Source organism: Helianthus annuus, chromosome 15 (assembly GCF_002127325.2).
Source record: "Helianthus annuus cultivar XRQ/B chromosome 15, HanXRQr2.0-SUNRISE, whole genome shotgun sequence".
Taxonomy (NCBI): domain Eukaryota; kingdom Viridiplantae; phylum Streptophyta; class Magnoliopsida; order Asterales; family Asteraceae; genus Helianthus; species Helianthus annuus.
Window position 1 is genome coordinate 134,614,353 of NC_035447.2, and position 17,706 is coordinate 134,632,058.

At 35.0% G+C, this 17,706-nt stretch overlaps 1 protein-coding gene and 1 long non-coding RNA gene across 2 annotated transcripts; both read right to left on the reverse strand.

Annotated features, from left to right (window-relative positions):
• Positions 1 to 540: 540 nt before the first annotated feature.
• On the reverse strand, positions 541 to 3,335 carry LOC110912533 (PI-PLC X domain-containing protein At5g67130). Its single transcript, XM_022157271.2, has 8 exons — positions 3,101 to 3,335; positions 2,905 to 3,027; positions 2,684 to 2,821; positions 2,496 to 2,594; positions 1,790 to 2,093; positions 1,052 to 1,275; positions 888 to 974; positions 541 to 806 (listed from the first exon to the last, which is right to left on the reverse strand). The coding sequence occupies exons 1-8, from the start codon at positions 3,182 to 3,184 to the stop codon at positions 618 to 620; spliced, it is 1,248 nt and encodes a 415-aa protein (XP_022012963.1). The 5' UTR covers positions 3,185 to 3,335; the 3' UTR covers positions 541 to 617.
• Positions 3,336 to 5,553: 2,218 nt separating this feature from the next.
• LOC110910404 lies at positions 5,554 to 6,324 on the reverse strand. Its single transcript, XR_002576130.2, has 3 exons — positions 6,222 to 6,324; positions 5,747 to 5,803; positions 5,554 to 5,632 (listed from the first exon to the last, which is right to left on the reverse strand). It is a non-coding gene; the product is annotated as an uncharacterized LOC110910404 (long non-coding RNA).
• Positions 6,325 to 17,706: the final 11,382 nt, after the last annotated feature.

Consider the following 17,706-nt stretch of genomic DNA (forward strand, 5'->3'; position numbering starts at 1 on the left):
ATTTTTTAAAATTGACAACTTTAACTCTCGAACATTTTCTACATAATTTGACAGCTCCTTTTGTTTAAATTACTTTTACGACTTCACAACACAACGTGCGGCACATTATTATACTTTATGTTCTATCTATCGCGAACTATGTTAATGTATAAATTACTTTTACGACTTTACACCGCAACGTCCAAAATATACTCTTTTTTTTTTTTTTTTTATCTCTGTCTAATAACATTAATGTCACGAACATAACGTGTATAACAAAGTGAAAGATGTGTAATGTGATGTGTGCGTACTACACTTTAATGTCATCATCATGACGCGTGAAACTAAGTCATAAACGCAACGTTACCACCACAACGCGCGGCATTCGTCCAAATTCAAGTTAAATATATTATTTACAAGATAACAAGGCCGCCTCCCCAATGTGACATCCTGATTTCTTCTACTTGCCTAACCAAAAAACCTGCAAACGGGTCATATTCCTGATCTCAACCCAATGCTTGACTTTTAACTGTGTAAAATGGGGATGGGTATAGGTATACGTACTCGAATTTTAACTTACTATATAACATACAATAACCAAGCCTCAATGAAGGTGCATGTAATCTTCAAATATATATCTATTTTAAATAAAATACCAACAATATAAAGAAAAAATACAATCCGTAAGTGACCAGGAGACTTGTAAGATTTATACGCGAAGCAGATGCCGTCAGTTGCACATTTCCTGAAAAACCTCTTGTAGGATTCGTCGGTGAAGTGGAATTACGGACCTCATTGTTTCTGCAAGTTCCAGATGGTGCCCTGGCCTGCAAAAACCGCAGACGTGAAGTATTCAATAACAAAAGAAGTTATTAGAGCATTGTGTGGTGGATAAACTGAAGACAAACCTGACAGGCAGTGACTGAAACACACCCGCATAACGTTTGGCCATTCATTCTATCCAAAGCATCGAAAACACCTCCTCCGTCACTTCTCTACAAAACTCAGAGTTAGCAGCTTATGCTAGAATAACAATTTACCCTTTTACCCTTGTATTACGAAGTCTGAATACCATGTAAAAATTGACGGCTAAGAAGTTGGGCATGGTATTCCCGGCTGCCTTGTAGCAGGTGGCAACCATATCCGTCAATGGAGCTGAATTCTCTTTGCAAGCTTCGGCTTGTACAGGTATTGTTGGGAAGTAGTTTTGAAGGAAAAGAGATGCGGCTTTTGAAGCAAGTGGCTTTGATTCTTTTCTATTCGAACACGAGCCTTGTTTGACTCCAGGATCCCCGGCTGAAAAGCGGTTATATTTAAGTTTCATGATTGAAAAAGACAAATAATATATACACGAGTAAAGTGCCTTTTTCGTCCCTGAGGTTTGGCCGGTTTTGCGACTTTCGTCTGAAGGTTTGTTTTTCCGCATCTGGATCCAAAAGGTTTGAAATCTTGCCATTTTCATCCGACCCGTTAACCCCGTCTATTTTTCTCTGTAAAATAAGGGGTATTTTTGTCTTTTTATACACTTTATTATATATAAATAAACAAACAAACAAATAGGTAAAAGGACGAAAATACCCCTGACTTAACGTTAAAAAATGGATAGAGTTAACGGGTCGGACGAAAATGGCAAGATTTCAAATCTTTTGAATCCAGATGCGGAAAAACAAACCTTTGGACGAAACTTGCAAAACCAGCCAAACCTCAGGGACGAAAATGGCATTTTACTCTATATACATATACACTCTTGCATCCCATAAGAAAGTGTCATCTACACAGACTAACAGGCAAGTTATACTTGGCAACTTACGTTCATTTTCCACCATGTATCTCCATTGATACGCAATACCTTCGGTAGCTTCCTTTGAAGAATCAGAAGTGAAAACCAATAACCTATGATTATCTCGAGCCATATCGGTCACAGTTGGCCAATCCTCACCCTTTTTAGGCATCTTGGAAACCGGAAACCAATACTTGTCCAAACCAGCATCGGTGAATAATTTAGTCAACCCTTTAGGTGTATGCACATAGTCCTCGATTATAATCGTCACAATCTCAGTTGGATTGGAACTCAAGAATGCTTCCACTTCCCTCAATGTGTTAATTGCAGGTTGCTAAGCAAAACATACAAGTATTAACTATTAAGCACATTATTAAGTGAATGTTTTTGACATGCAGTTTTGACTTTCGAGGTCAAACATACTTTTACATAATCGTAACCAAGTTTCCCAAATGTCGCCCCTTAAAATCACCCGACTTTCGTTAGGTGTTTTAATCCTGTGTAATTTTTTTTTTATAAATGTTGGAAATTTCTAAAATTAAGTGAGACAAATGAAACTGAAACGCATATGAATCTTAATTACCATTTAGCGATTATTCTAAAATATGCGTTTCATTTGCCTCACTTAATTTTGAAAAATTTAAGTTGAGTGACTTTAGCGGGAAAAAAAGGACTTTTGAGTGAACACTTGGGAAACTTATTCCCCTACGATTATACCGAACAAACGAATACTTACGAAGGCGGTGATGTTGTAACACTGGCCACGAAACGAATGACAGAGCCAGATATCATTCTCAAAGTCATACATATCCAACATTAATCCTCTAACTCCATTCTAACACCAACCAAAACAGATAGATTCAAACCCATTAATCAAAACAGTCAAACATTAATTGTAGAAAAACACAAAACACATAAACACACCCTTAATTGGTTGGTGACAGAGTCTTCTTGATTATAAAATGTGATCCTTTGAGGACCAGTCAAGAGGGGAGCATCCACAATTGAAAAGGCATTATGGGTCACAAGCCACGTGTACTTATTAAATGGCAACCCATTAATCTACTCACCATAAAACATATAAAGTTAGAAACTTTTGATCAAGAAACAGAGCATATGTGAATGTTTTAACAAGAAACACTTACAATGGCAGTAGGGATATTAGTTTGACCTCTAATGCAGAAAGGTTGACTTTTTCCCAATTGGGGGCAGTTTCCACAATACAAACCAGCTGCACAATCAGTGGCTAAAGAGCATGGTTCCAACATCTGTTCAAAACTAGGTAGCAGTCAATAAGTCAAACATGGATATTATAAAAGCAAAAAAGGAAGCATTAACCACCTGGCAATTGCCATTGGAGCAAGCAGAGGTTGTGAGGAAGAATGAGATGAAGAAGAGAAGAAGAAGAAGACATGATTGCTTCATGTTATGCAAAATCTAAAAACTTTTGCAGAACAGAGAGAAAAAGAAAAAGCAAAAGATGACTTTGTTTAAGGAATTGGAATTTATTTACTATTTACATACAGAAGGAGTGTGTGTGGCGTGGAGGGTAGGAAATGGAAATGGAAGGATGAATAATGGGAATGGTGGAGTGTTTGTCAACATTATTAAATGCATGTTTGTATGTTTGTCTTGTAAATAGGTAGCTACCAACCATTTATATTTTTACAGGTGAGGGAGAGGATACATTATTAAATCATCACTAAATTATAGATCTAATATAAATTTTCATCATATTTGAATAAAACTAGTGGGATTTCTCGGCGTCATGAGGCAGGAATTCGCTATCAGTCGATATCGATTTAATTTGTTACAGTATTGGTATTCAGTATAGTTTAGATTATACGTGGTGTTATAATTAAAAAGTGAATAATGTCATGTTACATTATTGTCACGTAGACAGTGGGACTTTAAATAAGTCACCGTTCACAAAATGGTTATGATTTAACTAAAAAGATAAATAAAAGAAAAAAAAGGTAAAGAAAAGAAATTTGGTGATTTGTTGAAAGAATTACAGGGCCCATCTCTCTTCTCTCTAATGTCCATTATGGGGGTGGCGCTCCCTAGTCGCCCCACACTTTGACGCCCTCCTTTAACTAGCACGTTTTGGTGTTAACCCCTCATGTGGGTGAGGTGACATGAGGCGCCACCACATAATAACTAGTCTTATGACTCATAAGAACAACTTTTTGTATTATATAAAGCCTATGAGATATAATCCAGAAGACCGGAAGGACACTATGAGTATTGATACCAAACACAACAACATAGTCATATTTGTCGCAGGTGATCTCCTCTACTGGCCCAAATACGTTTACGAAAACACCCTTGAGATTGTAGATTTCTTATATTATTACTTAGTTTCTCTCTTTTAAACAATTAAAATGAGATTTGTTTTACGTGTGACACCTTATTATAACCATTAATGTAGTTGTAATGTAATTGTCAGAGTTTACGTGCATATAACCATTAATTTCGACATTTAATTCCAATTGAGTTTTACATGTTTCACTTAAACTTTAGGCTTTTAGCTTAGGGACCACCTTTGCAAAACTAACACCTTAGACTGGAGGGTATGGAGAGCCTCATTCTCAAGGGAATGGGTCGTCACGTCACCGCCACGTAAGCGGGGCTTGAAGGGGATGGACCTAGGGGGTGGGGGATGAACCCCTTTATATATATATGTATGTATGTATAGCTATGTGTATGTGAGGAGAGAGGAAAATGGCCCGTCAAACCCGGCTTGTGGAGGACGGAGACGACACGCCGGGCCTATGGAGGGCGGTGTTCCGGGGTGGCGCCGAGCCTCGCCGTGCCCCATATCCTCTAGTCTTATAAAAAATAATAAAGTTTTACCTTATTATGTGAGACTAACTTTGACAATTGATCGCAAGATTGGGATGTAGAAATTAGAGTCAAATTATTCCACAAAGGCTTCTAATTGTAAGAAGGATTTATAGAGTGACAAGTATCCAATAACCTAAAACTAAACCCACTACATCATCACCAAAAACCTAAACACCCACCCCACCCAAAAACCTAACCCCCCCACCCCACCCAAAAACCTAAACCCCCCTCCCCCCCCCCCCACCCAAAAAAAAAAAAAAAAACCTAAAAAAATCTAAAAAAAAACTAAACACCGGGGGGGGGGTAGGTTTTTGGTGGTGGTGGATGTTTAAGGGTTTTTTTTTTAGTGGGGTTTTTTTGTGTAGTGGGTTTTTTTAGGTTATTGGACATTTGTCACTCTATAAATCATTCTTACACTTCTTACAATTAGGATCCTTTGTATTTGATCCTAATCCGTAGAAATAGATCTAGAACCTAACCGATAACAAAAAAAAAAAGGAAAATTGAAACAACACAACAAATATAATTTTACTTGTGAATGGTTAACAAATTATTATTATACATTATACATATTAATACAAAGTTGCAATGAACAGTGTTTGTAGATTTTTAGTATTAATTCATTTTAAGTTTTAATTTATTGATCATCATCTCTTTAATTGATTTCATATATTTTTTTTCAAATACTAGGGAGAAAGCTCGTGCGATGCACGGCATGCATAATAGCTATTGTTTGTTCGTGGTAAGACGTCTGACATGGCCGGTGCGTAACATGTAAGACAATACACCTACAAAGGGGTGTGCTTAAACTTTATTAAACCATGGACCATAAGTTGTTTCTTTGGCAAAACTTGTCGGCTAAAAAGAAGTGAAAAAAGATGTCTTCCAAGAAAAAGAAAACATGAAACAGAAAAAGGAAAAACGCATAAACTCTCGCACGCCTTCATATCTTATTGGATAACACATAGACCAAACTTTAGCTAACGCATGCCACCGTCATCCCCAATCCCATCACCAGCCAACTGACTGCAGTGAAATAACGAAAAGAAAACTATTAAAAATGGTATACTATGTTTACGCATATATGCATTGAAAAGTAGTATGGGTTTTCATTACTAACACTAAGTGCAGACGGTATACCTTTCATGTGGGTCACTGTCAACTGTTTCTTCTGAATCCGAATCTGCATAAGCAGGCCTGCGAAGGAAAAGCACGAAACATTTATGTAGACGGTTATCTAAAAATAAATATGCACAATTACATTGTTTATTGAAATCAATCAATTATAGTTGAAAGTTTTTTTGTTGCCTTTCCATTTATAACGACACCAAGTTTATTTTTTTCAAAAGCCAACTTCTCCCCTTATATGTCTTTACATATTCGAAGTGATACGTTACCAAGTTTTTTTATTCCTATTTTTTTTAATGTAGAACAATGCACTTTTATATTTACGAACTCAAGTTTCCGACTGTTGTAGCCTCCTAATTTTAAAATAGAGTAAACATATATCAGGTATGTAAATAACATTTCAGATCGAGTAGAAAGGTAAATAGCACATCTTTAGTTAAAATGGTTTATTAAACAGGGCACGAATAAAGTGCAAGCCGATATATACCTTACGATCGCTTCAACGCGCTTAACTGGTGTCGGTATGGGTAGCACCCCCTTGTCTTTAGCGGGGATCGATGGAGGTGTGGAAGAACCAAAGGGCTTACAACCATCCCATCTAGCAGGACATTCTTGCAGTTGAAGGATTCAAAATGGCCATGATCATAATACGTACACGAATCAAGCTGGAGGGTCTGAGTGCTGCCCACAAGAGAGTGCAAACAATTCGGCAGTGTTGAAATGCTTCCATCAACATTCCTTACCATCACCGGAGTGAACTTATCCTGTATGTCAGTGGAATAAAGGTTGTAGACGCGTGACAGGCCAAACTCTGCTGTGAGTATACTATGAGCAGTGGTCTTTGTCAAGCGTTGGGCGGTGTTATCAAAGCAGACAACGACAGCTTCGGCTGTTGAGTCAAACACCTCGAGTTCTAGCCTGAAACTGTGCAAGGTTTGCAATTTATTTTCAGTTATAAGCCTGCACGAGAATGGCTACAAATTAATACAACTAAACATTTTTAGAAACAAACCTCCCTCTCGGAAAGACAACGGGGTTTTCGCACCCATCACACCACATATCGTTGTCTTCACGCCCCACACCTTTCATGTAATTCCTACCGCCACATGTCAGCCTGAACCACTCTTGGCTATTGCGTATGCGTTTGACTTCAACACGACAGGTGAATTCAGCACTCTGCATATATTACCAGCATAACTATAAACTTTAACCATTTGATTCAAAAATGATAACCAATATTGTGCTTATCCAAAATGACATATCCTAAGTGTATATTACATTCTAATGCAAACCTGATTTGACCTTAACCAAAATGACCAACGTTTACATATGCTTGGTTCGCCACGAACTACGTACACTCTTTATCTACCCAATATTTAAATTACATTTTATGTTTTCAATAAATATTTATAAACGTGAATTCGGTATTAAAAAAAACATTACTTTTTTCCGGTATTAAAAATGTGAATTCGGTATTAAAAAATATTTATAAATATTTATAACTGTTAAAAAATATTTATAAATATCTATAAATGTGAATTCCATATTAAAAAATAGATTTCGGTATTAAAAAAACATTAATTTTTTTCAACCGCAATATAGTCCTCCTATGTGATGTGGATACAACCAACAATCGTGTGGGGTCAGTTTGGTCGTCACAAACTATACGAATTTGGATTTGGTTATTGCCTGTCAAACTCGTAAACTGACTGTTAGGTTTTAACATACGAATGTAAGTCCAAATAGATGTTTGATTTAATGTATTAAAAAATAAGCTTGTGCCTTCATATAACAATCAACTCATACATGCATATGAAAATTGTATGATCATATGTAATAACAATCAACCTGTCACGAAGTCATTTCTTGATTTATAATAATACCATAAAAGGATGAATGTATATATATACTGAACATATGGTTCTTTTTGAGTCTTAACTAATAAAAAACATCCATATTTATTTAGTGGTAATCTTGCTGTCTAACCCAAAATGTATGATAGAAAATCTAGCACCAAGATCCCACTAAATGCGTTTTTGGTTATTGGGTTACCTTTGTAAATAATCCTTCAAGTATTCTTTTAACATAATTAAATTAATTAACTTAAGATCAAAATAAAAATAATATAAACTCATTTGGGTAATCATATTATAATTATCCATAATTAAATATATAGCATATATAGTTAAGTTAATATTAAATTTAAAAGTATATATTTCTTTAACATTGTAATTTTATAAAAGAGACGGTCGAGATAACAAATTACGGAGGCTAGAATCGTGTCATGCGTCCTCCATAATATTATGTGTAGAGATAGAGATATATTGTCCTTTACTCTTCGATTTCAATAAAGATACATAATCTAAAATGAATATTCTATATATACAATGTAGTTTGTAGGGGGCATACCATGTGATGCTTGTTTCTTCTACCGTGGGTCAAAATGTCTTCTAGTGTGGTCCATTTTTCTGAATACCCAGCAACAGAATCGTTCCTTGCCATGGCCACACGTGTAGACAGAGCGGTTATAGGTTGTTGGAGAGAAGGCGGGTATGGGCTACAATATGGACAAAGATTTATAAAGCCATTTAGATGGTCTTTTGGAATGGACAACATTAATTAACACAAAGTTAAATGATGATTTTTATGGGAAAATGATAAGTCACTTACTTTTATTAGAGTGAAACCGAGAAGTTAGGGGTTTGCATACAAAGAGGCATAACAATTATAGCCACATTAATATAATAAAGTAGAATTAAAAACATCATTAAAGCTGTATTTATGAAGGTAAATATGTAGTTAGGGTCTGGAATCAATGTCCTTTAATTGATGTATGGTTAGAATATAATTTAATGTCATGTTAAATTAGAAACCATACATACTGTAAGGAACATGTATAACAATATATCACTAAGTAACATTAACTATTGAGTATTTTTAAAATATGGTTAAGAACACATAGTAAATTAGGTGCCATATACAATTATTATGACTGTCTCTTATGTTATAATTATTAACAGTATTATTATTGTTATTATTGTTATTAGATATCATGGATAAGTCAAAAGGCATAATGTAAACCTATGTACTATTTGAGTAAATATTTATCAATGATTTATATGATAGTAAGATGGTGTAACCTAAGCGAAGCCCCTCTATCATGATACTTAAGATGCTTAGATGGTTATGAATAATTCACAAGACAATATATATGATAATATAACCTTTATGTAGACGCATTCTCTCATGTTATTCCTTTTTACTTAAAAATTTTGCAATTATAAAACATTATGATGCATTTTTAAATAAAAAATATTAGAGTATTATAAAGGTTATGTTCGTACAAAAATCAGGGGGGGTTGCTTCTTGTCATACAATAACAAAAAAATAATTTTGACCATTTTGCCCTTACTACTTTCTCATGTTGTAAGACCCAAACGTGCAAAAAAACTAATAGAACTGGGATACAAAGCAACTCCACTTTTGGTCAACTCCAACTTGGCCCATTTGTAAGTTATTTATTTGGATATACTCAATTTGAGATAAAATATAAATTAAAATCAACCTATGATAATCAAAAGAAAATAAATTCACCTGCGAAGTGTATATCTTTGTTGGTGAAATATTCCTAAAACAGAATCTGAGGTCTGACTGCTCGGCATCAGCCTTAATTGTAGATGTAAGCAGGTTGACCGTGTGGCGTGCCACATCATGAACACCGCCATGATAATAGGAAGATAGCACCTACTAAGCAATCCCCCGGACCCGGTTCAGGGCGATCCTGTGTTGCCGGCGAGTGAACCAAAGGTCACGCCTGTGTCATGCCGTCTTGTATAACGTGTTTACCTGTAACATAGGTGCGGCATAACGGTTACGTTATAGGCCTAATAGGCATACTAATTAATATAATGGGGTGAACATCAAAAAGTTGCATGGCCACAATGCGGTCGGTGGGACAATGCATATGAAAGTTGGGGATGACCTTTTAATTTTTTCTGGCTGGACATTTCAGTTGTCGCTTTAGGAGTTTCTGTAACAACACTTCGGTTGATGATTTTAGCGGTACAATATTACAACAATAAAATTGGATATGTCTAATACAATATTCTATTAAACCAGTCTTTTTGTGTTTTACAACGAAATAGGTATATCTAATAATTATTTGCTGTGGGACATCAAGTAGAAATATCAAGTATTCACAATATAAGTTTTAATAGATAAGATTTTTATTATGATTTCACTGAAAGAAGAAATATCAAGTATTCATAATATTAACAACTCGTGTTGCTGTTCAACCCGTATAAATTCATGTATATATAAAATATGGTTCCCACTGTACCAATCATCATCACTAATACTATCAATATTTTTTGGAAAAGCAATTTTATTAAAGGCTAAGCACCTTGCTTAGCCAAAAATTAAGCAAAAAGGAAAGAAAAGTGAAAAGGACAACCCCATAGACACAAGAGGGCAACCATACAATGCATAGAAAATTTTGAAAAGCTGAAACTTTCCAATTTATCCCATGCCGGATCCGGTACCTTTGCTCGAGCCTGTAAATGATCATTAAACGATCAGCCAACTCCCTCACCTTAGAGCACATTCCAATTTCTCCCATGCCGGATCCGGTACCTTTGCTCGAGCCTTTAAATGATTATTAAACGATCAGCCAACTCCCTCACCATAAAGCAAATCACACATTAACTTTCCTTCTCATCCCGCCATAAAAACAATTAACTTTCTTTGGAATCTACCCTAACCAAGGCAAAACTTATGTTTCTGGAATGACCGCCACAATCAAATAAGTAACCACTTTCATCATCTTGTTCTTCTCATTCAGAAATCTTGGAATGATTAAAACCTGCTTCGTTCCCTCATTAATTTGTATATATAAGTTGAACAATGGTTAAAACTTTCTTAAATTCATTAACAGTTTTCATAGCAAACAAATTGGTGTATTACCTTTAACGTGATCGAAATCAGGGTGGGAGTTCAACGGTGGCGGCGGTTAGAACTCCAAAGGGCGCCGTAGTACAGGGAGAGTTATGGTGATTGCGTTGTTGGTGCTCGGTTGGGATGTAACTCAGAACAGAACGCAAGGAAGGCGTTGGCGTCATGGTGCGTCACGCTAGCAAAGGTGTGCGGCAGCGACCATTGTGCTCCTAATCAGAATCGAGCTTGTGTGTGAAACCGGTGACATCCATCTCTTTTATAACATCAAAATGATTCAGTTACCAACAATTATTAATTAATTCAAGTCATTGATTATAGGATTAATACATGGCAGTTACAAAAATGGAGTCTTCGATTTTTTTCTTCGTCAGGAAGTTGAAGGTTTTTTTTTTTTTTTTTTTGATGGTGCAAGTAACCAAAGTTATAATAATTCAGATGTATTCATTCAATTATTTTAATGTTTCATTTAATTAAAGTCATTGATTATAGGATTAATACATGCCAGTTACAAAAATGGAGTCTTCGATTTTTTTCTTCGTAAGGAAGAAGGTTTTTTTTTTGGTTTAATGGTGCAAGTAACCAAAGTTATAATAATTTAGATGCTATTCATTCAATAACTTGAAAGACACAAATGTATTTAAGAGACTCATAATGAAGGTTGTAAAAAAGTTGATATAACTAAATTTTTAAGTATATATAGATAAACAAACAATTTATTATTCTTTTAATAGTAATTGATAATTCTTAGATATTTGTTTTTTTAATCTTTTAATAGCAGTATGGGTATTTAGCACTCAATATGATTTTCTAGTGATAACGTAAGTTCGTTAACCTTTCAAATAAAAAAAAATCAAAATATGTATCTATGTTTATTTATTTTTTTAGCATGTCAAGTTATTTTCCCGCTCATTATGAAGATACGTTACCGCGGGAATTGGATTGGTATCGGTTTGTTACAGTACCGGAACGATTCATGCACTAGGTATAGAAATCAATATGTGTTTTATATCGACCAAAAACGATAAACCGAACACGGTTACCCACACCGATGTTGTTCGAAAGGTATCGATCAGTCTAGATTGTCACGGTACTGATATTGATATTCATTTATCGTCACAAATAGAGTTGTATTAATGAAAGATTTTTGAAACCAAAAACCATAAAAATGAATATAGGTATCAGTACTGATGTTGTTTTGTACGATACGTTAGCAATACGATGTCAGTTTATTGAAAGAAAAACAACAAAAATAAATATCGGTACCGAATTGATGTTCTTTTGGTTTCAGTTCGGTTCACTATGGTAGCGGCACGATATTTGTTATTAAACAAGAAAACATAAAAATCAATACATACCAGTACGGTTGTTCTGTTCGGTACGGTATGGTAGTGATACAATCTTGGTTTATTAAAAGTAAAAGCAATAAAACAAATACAAGTACCGATACAAATGTTCTTTAGTCGGTTTTGGTTCGGTTTGTTACAATAGCGGCACAATAGCCATTTTCATTAAAGTTTATATGGCATTGTTGAAAAAAATAAACATAGAACGCAAAACAACCAAACTGATACCAACTAAACAACATCGGTAGCAGTATCGATATTCGTTTTTATTGTTTTCGATCGATGTAAGGTTTTCTCTTTTGATTACTATAGCGAATGTCGATAACGTAACAAACCGAATAAATACCGACCGAATGCTCGCCGCGAAGTGCGGAGAAAAATCACTAGTTATATATATATATTAATACAAACCTTTCATGAATAGTAATCTGTATATTTTTAATACTATTAGCATGAGTTCTTTGAGTTCATTTGGACTCCTCAAATATGAGGATATACTAAAATGTAAAACGGTAGTTGTAAATTGGGTTACTCTAATCTATATTTTTTAATAGCACGGCCCTGAGGGTGGACGGTGAGAACCACCGTTTAGGGCCCGATATTTCAAATGACACGTTATTTAAAAAAATCCGATATGTATATGTAAAAAAATTATATTACTATGGTATAACCATACAAACGCCAGCATAGGCCCACTTACAAAACTATTTTTATGGTTTAGATTAGTTATTAGTCCATTGGCATTAGGTTTAAACCTTTAGTGAGCCCAATACCTAAATTTGTTAAGGCCTAAGGGCACATTTTTTCAAGCTCAAACATGTACACAAATTCTTAGGACCGGCCTTGTTTATTAGTATTAACTTAGGTTTTTTTTAAGTTTTTCATTTGGACCTCTCAAGTTTGAGAGGAATGATGGTGTACTGAAATGTAAAAAAATATGTACCGTGGTAAAATGGGGCCGGCACATTCTTATAACTTTTAAAGTAGAAAGTCGGTGAGCATTTAATTAATGTCCCTTTCTTTTTGTGACTTTTACACAAATAGCTTCTTATGTTTTTTCATGACTTTTACATTAATGTCGCTACTTTTAGAAGCTTTTACAAAAATGGACCATTTTTTTCACTGATCATACAAATCCTTAACTTTTGAAAATTGTAGTTTTAACCCCTACGCTATCACTCTATTTTACAACCCGATAAACTTATGAAATTTGCAATTTTTACCAACGTTATTATTGGAACCACTATTCATTTTTATGGTTTTCAAACATTGTAAAACACGTGTCAACATCATTTTGGTTATATCATTACTTTTATTTTTTGGTTGTATCTTTTAGTTACTATACCAAGTGCTGAAACCAAACCAATCTTGCCGTAAATCAAACCGATACTAACCGTAGACCCGTCGCAACGCATGAGGAATATTACTAGTATAATTTTTCTTGTGAATGGTTTAGAAAAAAAAATTGGTGGATTTACAGCATCTCGTCTAGTCCTTTTTCTACTATTAAGCTTTTCTATATAAAAAAATAGGACAAGTGTTCTTCAAGTTCAACCAGGATTGGACCATGGCTAGGTAGTAGTAACAAGATGAAAGGCCTTTTGGGAAACTGGTGTTACATATTAGACTACTACATTATTAGACCCGTGTACTACACGTGTTTAAGGATATAAATTTATAAAGTATTTAATTTTATATTCTCTTAAAAAATTCACATACGTGAATTTTTTACCATAGATGACGCAACAGTTGGTAATGTGTAAAAACTGATTCTTTTAGAAACCAACCAACTTTACATTGAAATTGTCATTTACTTTTATTTATCTTCATGGCAAAACATATGGCGAGAGGAAACTATCTTCTTTTTAATTTAAACAGAATCCTTCTGTTTGGCGGTATTAAACGAAATCTAAGGATAAACGTTTAAGTGGCAGTATTACTTCCGGATAATATGAGTGCCTCAATAACCTGATCACCCAGTGAAAGGACCTGTAGTTGAGTTCCATTACATAAACCATTGTTTTGTTCAATATTTCTTGAAAACGTCACTGGAACACTGACCTTTGGTAATTATCAATGGTTTTGCAAGCCTAAAAATATAACTCCATTTAGGACATCCGGCCAGTGTAGACTTGCATCAAAATTATTATGAAGATACTTTGTCCTTAAACCCGTTTATTACATGGGTCTAATAACATTAAAAGTGTTTTCAAAGCATGGAAGAAAACCGGTTTTCAAATATCGGATTAACCTATTCTTTACCATTTTTATTATTATAATATAAAATAATAATTTATTTAATAGATGTTTTAAATATATAGTAAAAAAATCCTTTCAAAGAATAAGAAGGTATTGTCACATTGATATTATTTATTATAAGTAGAAATATTATTAATAATTAACTATATATTTTAGATAACTTAAAAGTAAATAATCATTATCTAAGTAAACAATAAAATATTTATTAGTATTAAGTTGTTAAGAATTTTTTGTTTGTTTTGTCTTAATTAATTAATTAATTAATAATAGTAAATTGAAGGAAAAAATAACATGTGGCATTAAGTAGGCTTTTGTTTTAATATAAGAATGCCATGTGGCATTAAGTATACTTTTTTATTAGTATTAGATTAGATGTGTAGTCATAAAGTTTCTTTAGGTGTGTTATGTTACAAGTGACGAAACGCGTAAGAAAGGCACTTTATATCATAAGAGGGTGTAGTAGTAAGGGGGTTATATAACCCCTTCAATTTATACATACATATGTATGTATATATATGTGTGTGAGTGGAGTAGGTTGGGCAACAGCGTGTTGATTTTCGCGTGGATTCAAAATTCAGACCCCATAGCTGTAACACCTCGAATTTTTGTGTCCAATAATGTGTTAACACGTGTCATTTGATAACACGTGGCATCTATAATAAATAAAGGACTAATTTTGACAAACCTTGAAAGTATATAAATTCGAGGGTTATAAATGTCAACAAGGGTAAATATACTGTATAGTAACCCTAAATAATGCTTGAACCTTCAAAAGGATAAATCATAGATCGTACGGAAGCGAAACACGAAAGAAAGTGAGAGGTTACAAGCTACAGGGGTTAACTGTGTCAACATGTTTAAAATATACCTCTGAGTGACCCTTTAACGTTCCCAAGGCTTTGTAACGGTGTTATACACTCACTAGAATATAATATATAAATTTCGCGAAGTTTCGTTATGAAACGGGAAAGTTACGATCGAATTCGTAGGAGAAGGGTTAAAAGCGTCAATAATATAAATTAAGGCCTCTGAATAATAAATAAATTAACCAGGGGCTTAACAATACGGGTAAATAACGCAAGGTCCCTAATCGTAATTAATCGAGGGCCTTATCGCAAAGTTACCTCTTCAAACCCGAAAGGTCAGGTAATTAATTACAAAGATTTTTAATCATGACATAAAGATTTGAAAAAGATTTAATTTTAACCCCTTACGGACCGTAAAGGGTATGCCTTACGGACCGTAAGGGAGGGGAATGATTGCTGAGATCCGCCTATGGCTTACGGACCGCAAGGCCGAAGCCATACGGTCCGTAAGCAGCGCCCAGCGACAGAAATGTGGCTGTTGGCTGTTTTAAGCGGCCAGACACGAATTTATGGGTTCTTCAGAGGTATGGTTGCCCCCTACTCGACCCATAAGCCTCTAGGACACATGCCATTCATCCCATATCAGTTATAGAGTGTTGTGTAATGATCTAAGAGCTTGGCCTTGGCTATAAATACCATGCTCATGCCCACAACTTTCATCACAACTCAAACACCTCTATCTGATCATTCCAAAAGCTTTCAAGTATTCTTCTCTGCTCTATAACCAAGTCTTAACTTCTGTAAGTTACTTAGATCCTTTGTAGTTTCATTTATGCTTAGTAAATCACTAAGAAACAAACCGTCGTAAATACGGTTTGACTATTGAATAAATCCGTGATGGTTCTGTCTTATGACGAATCAAAGGTAGTCATGAGTTGGTATTAGTGTGGGTAATAAACCTCTAAAAGGGTTCCCTCTGATCGCCACTCTAACTATGTCAAATGTCGAGTCAAACGTGCGGTTAAAAAGTCAACAGAAAGCTATTTTTGCGATTTATGTATAATCCGTAATGTGTATGCTATGAAACCTGTTTAGACACTCATAAAACATGATATTAAGTATATAAACTTGTTTGCGCTCGTTTGAATCGACCATTTGCTATATTGAACCGGTTCGGAGCCGAATGTCGCAAAAGTTTGACTTTTGCTTTGACTTCAGTTCTGACCCGTTTTAGTGAGGTATAGACATGCCTTAGGACTCTCTTAGGACCAGGTTACATGATGGTATAAACCTCTGTGATCGGTTCATGAGTTATCCGAGTCTTTTGCGCATTTCCGTTAATCGCCTAAAAGTTGACCGTAACGCCGTTTTGAAAATAAAACGAATAATTCGGACACATGAATGGACCAGAACCTTGCTTATTAAATTATAAGCATGTCCTTAAAGTTTCACGTCAATCCGAGGTCTAGAATGAGAGTTATGCTAAATAGCGCAATTAAAGTAAACTTTTGTAATAAACGGCGCAATTAGCATAACGCCTATCTAAACCAAGATTTCGTCACCAAAAACTTTTACCCAATGTATTAAAACAATATTTTGGGAATTTTAAAGATTTTTAATAATTTTTACCTCGCTCATAACCTGCGGTTATGGCTACGGTTCGGTAAATACCGAATATGCCCTTTTCGGCCAAAACTTGAGTTCTACAAGGTCTTTTGACCCAATTCCAATTGCTACTGATTTTAAATAATAAATAAAGTATTTTAGACTTTATAAACTGTTCGGGAAACTCAGACTTCCTGTAGAACTCGAAAAGCTCTTTAAAAGTCTTTAAAATGACCGGAAACCCCCTACGGGGCATAATATTAACTTGAACTCGTTACAGGCATCACGGAAGGTATCCTACTGATACCACAACCTCTTTAAGGCACATTGACTTAGGAAATAAGCGTAAGACTCTCATGGTTTACCGTTTCGCCTATTGCGCACACGGTTCGGCTTATGAAACTAGTTTTCATAAATTAGCCGATACGGGTCAAATTATATTATTTGAACCCCAAAATCCAGAGTGTGAACCTTGAACCCATATAAAACAAGTCTCTGAACTTGTTTGGGGCAGAATCACATTCCATTCTCGGTTTTTCGCCTTTTCGCGCGATTAAACCGTATTCACATATCGGAACCAACCGGTCTAGGCTACGGCCATTATAAAGACTCGTTAGGATTCTAAGAGGTTAATTAAAACCTTCGTTCCAGATTAGGAGCCCAGTAAAAGCTATCGGTGATTTAATCAAATTAAGGAAATATACTTGCAAAGGTAAATACTTTAATTATTTCCCCTATATGGGCTTGGGTTACGGTATATTAATACCGCTTGATTGAGCATTATATTTTCCATCGCTTAGGTGGTTAATTAAATAATATGATCGGCTCATTTAAATAGTTTTGTTTCTTAAAAGCCTTTGGGGGGTTTAATGACCGTTGTCCCGGATATCCTTGGCATCATTTTACGAAATGGCCACGACCATCGACATCCCGGTGTAGGCGTACACCCGGTATATATTGTCGACATTAAATTAAAAGACGTAGCCGTTGGTTTTTATACTACGGT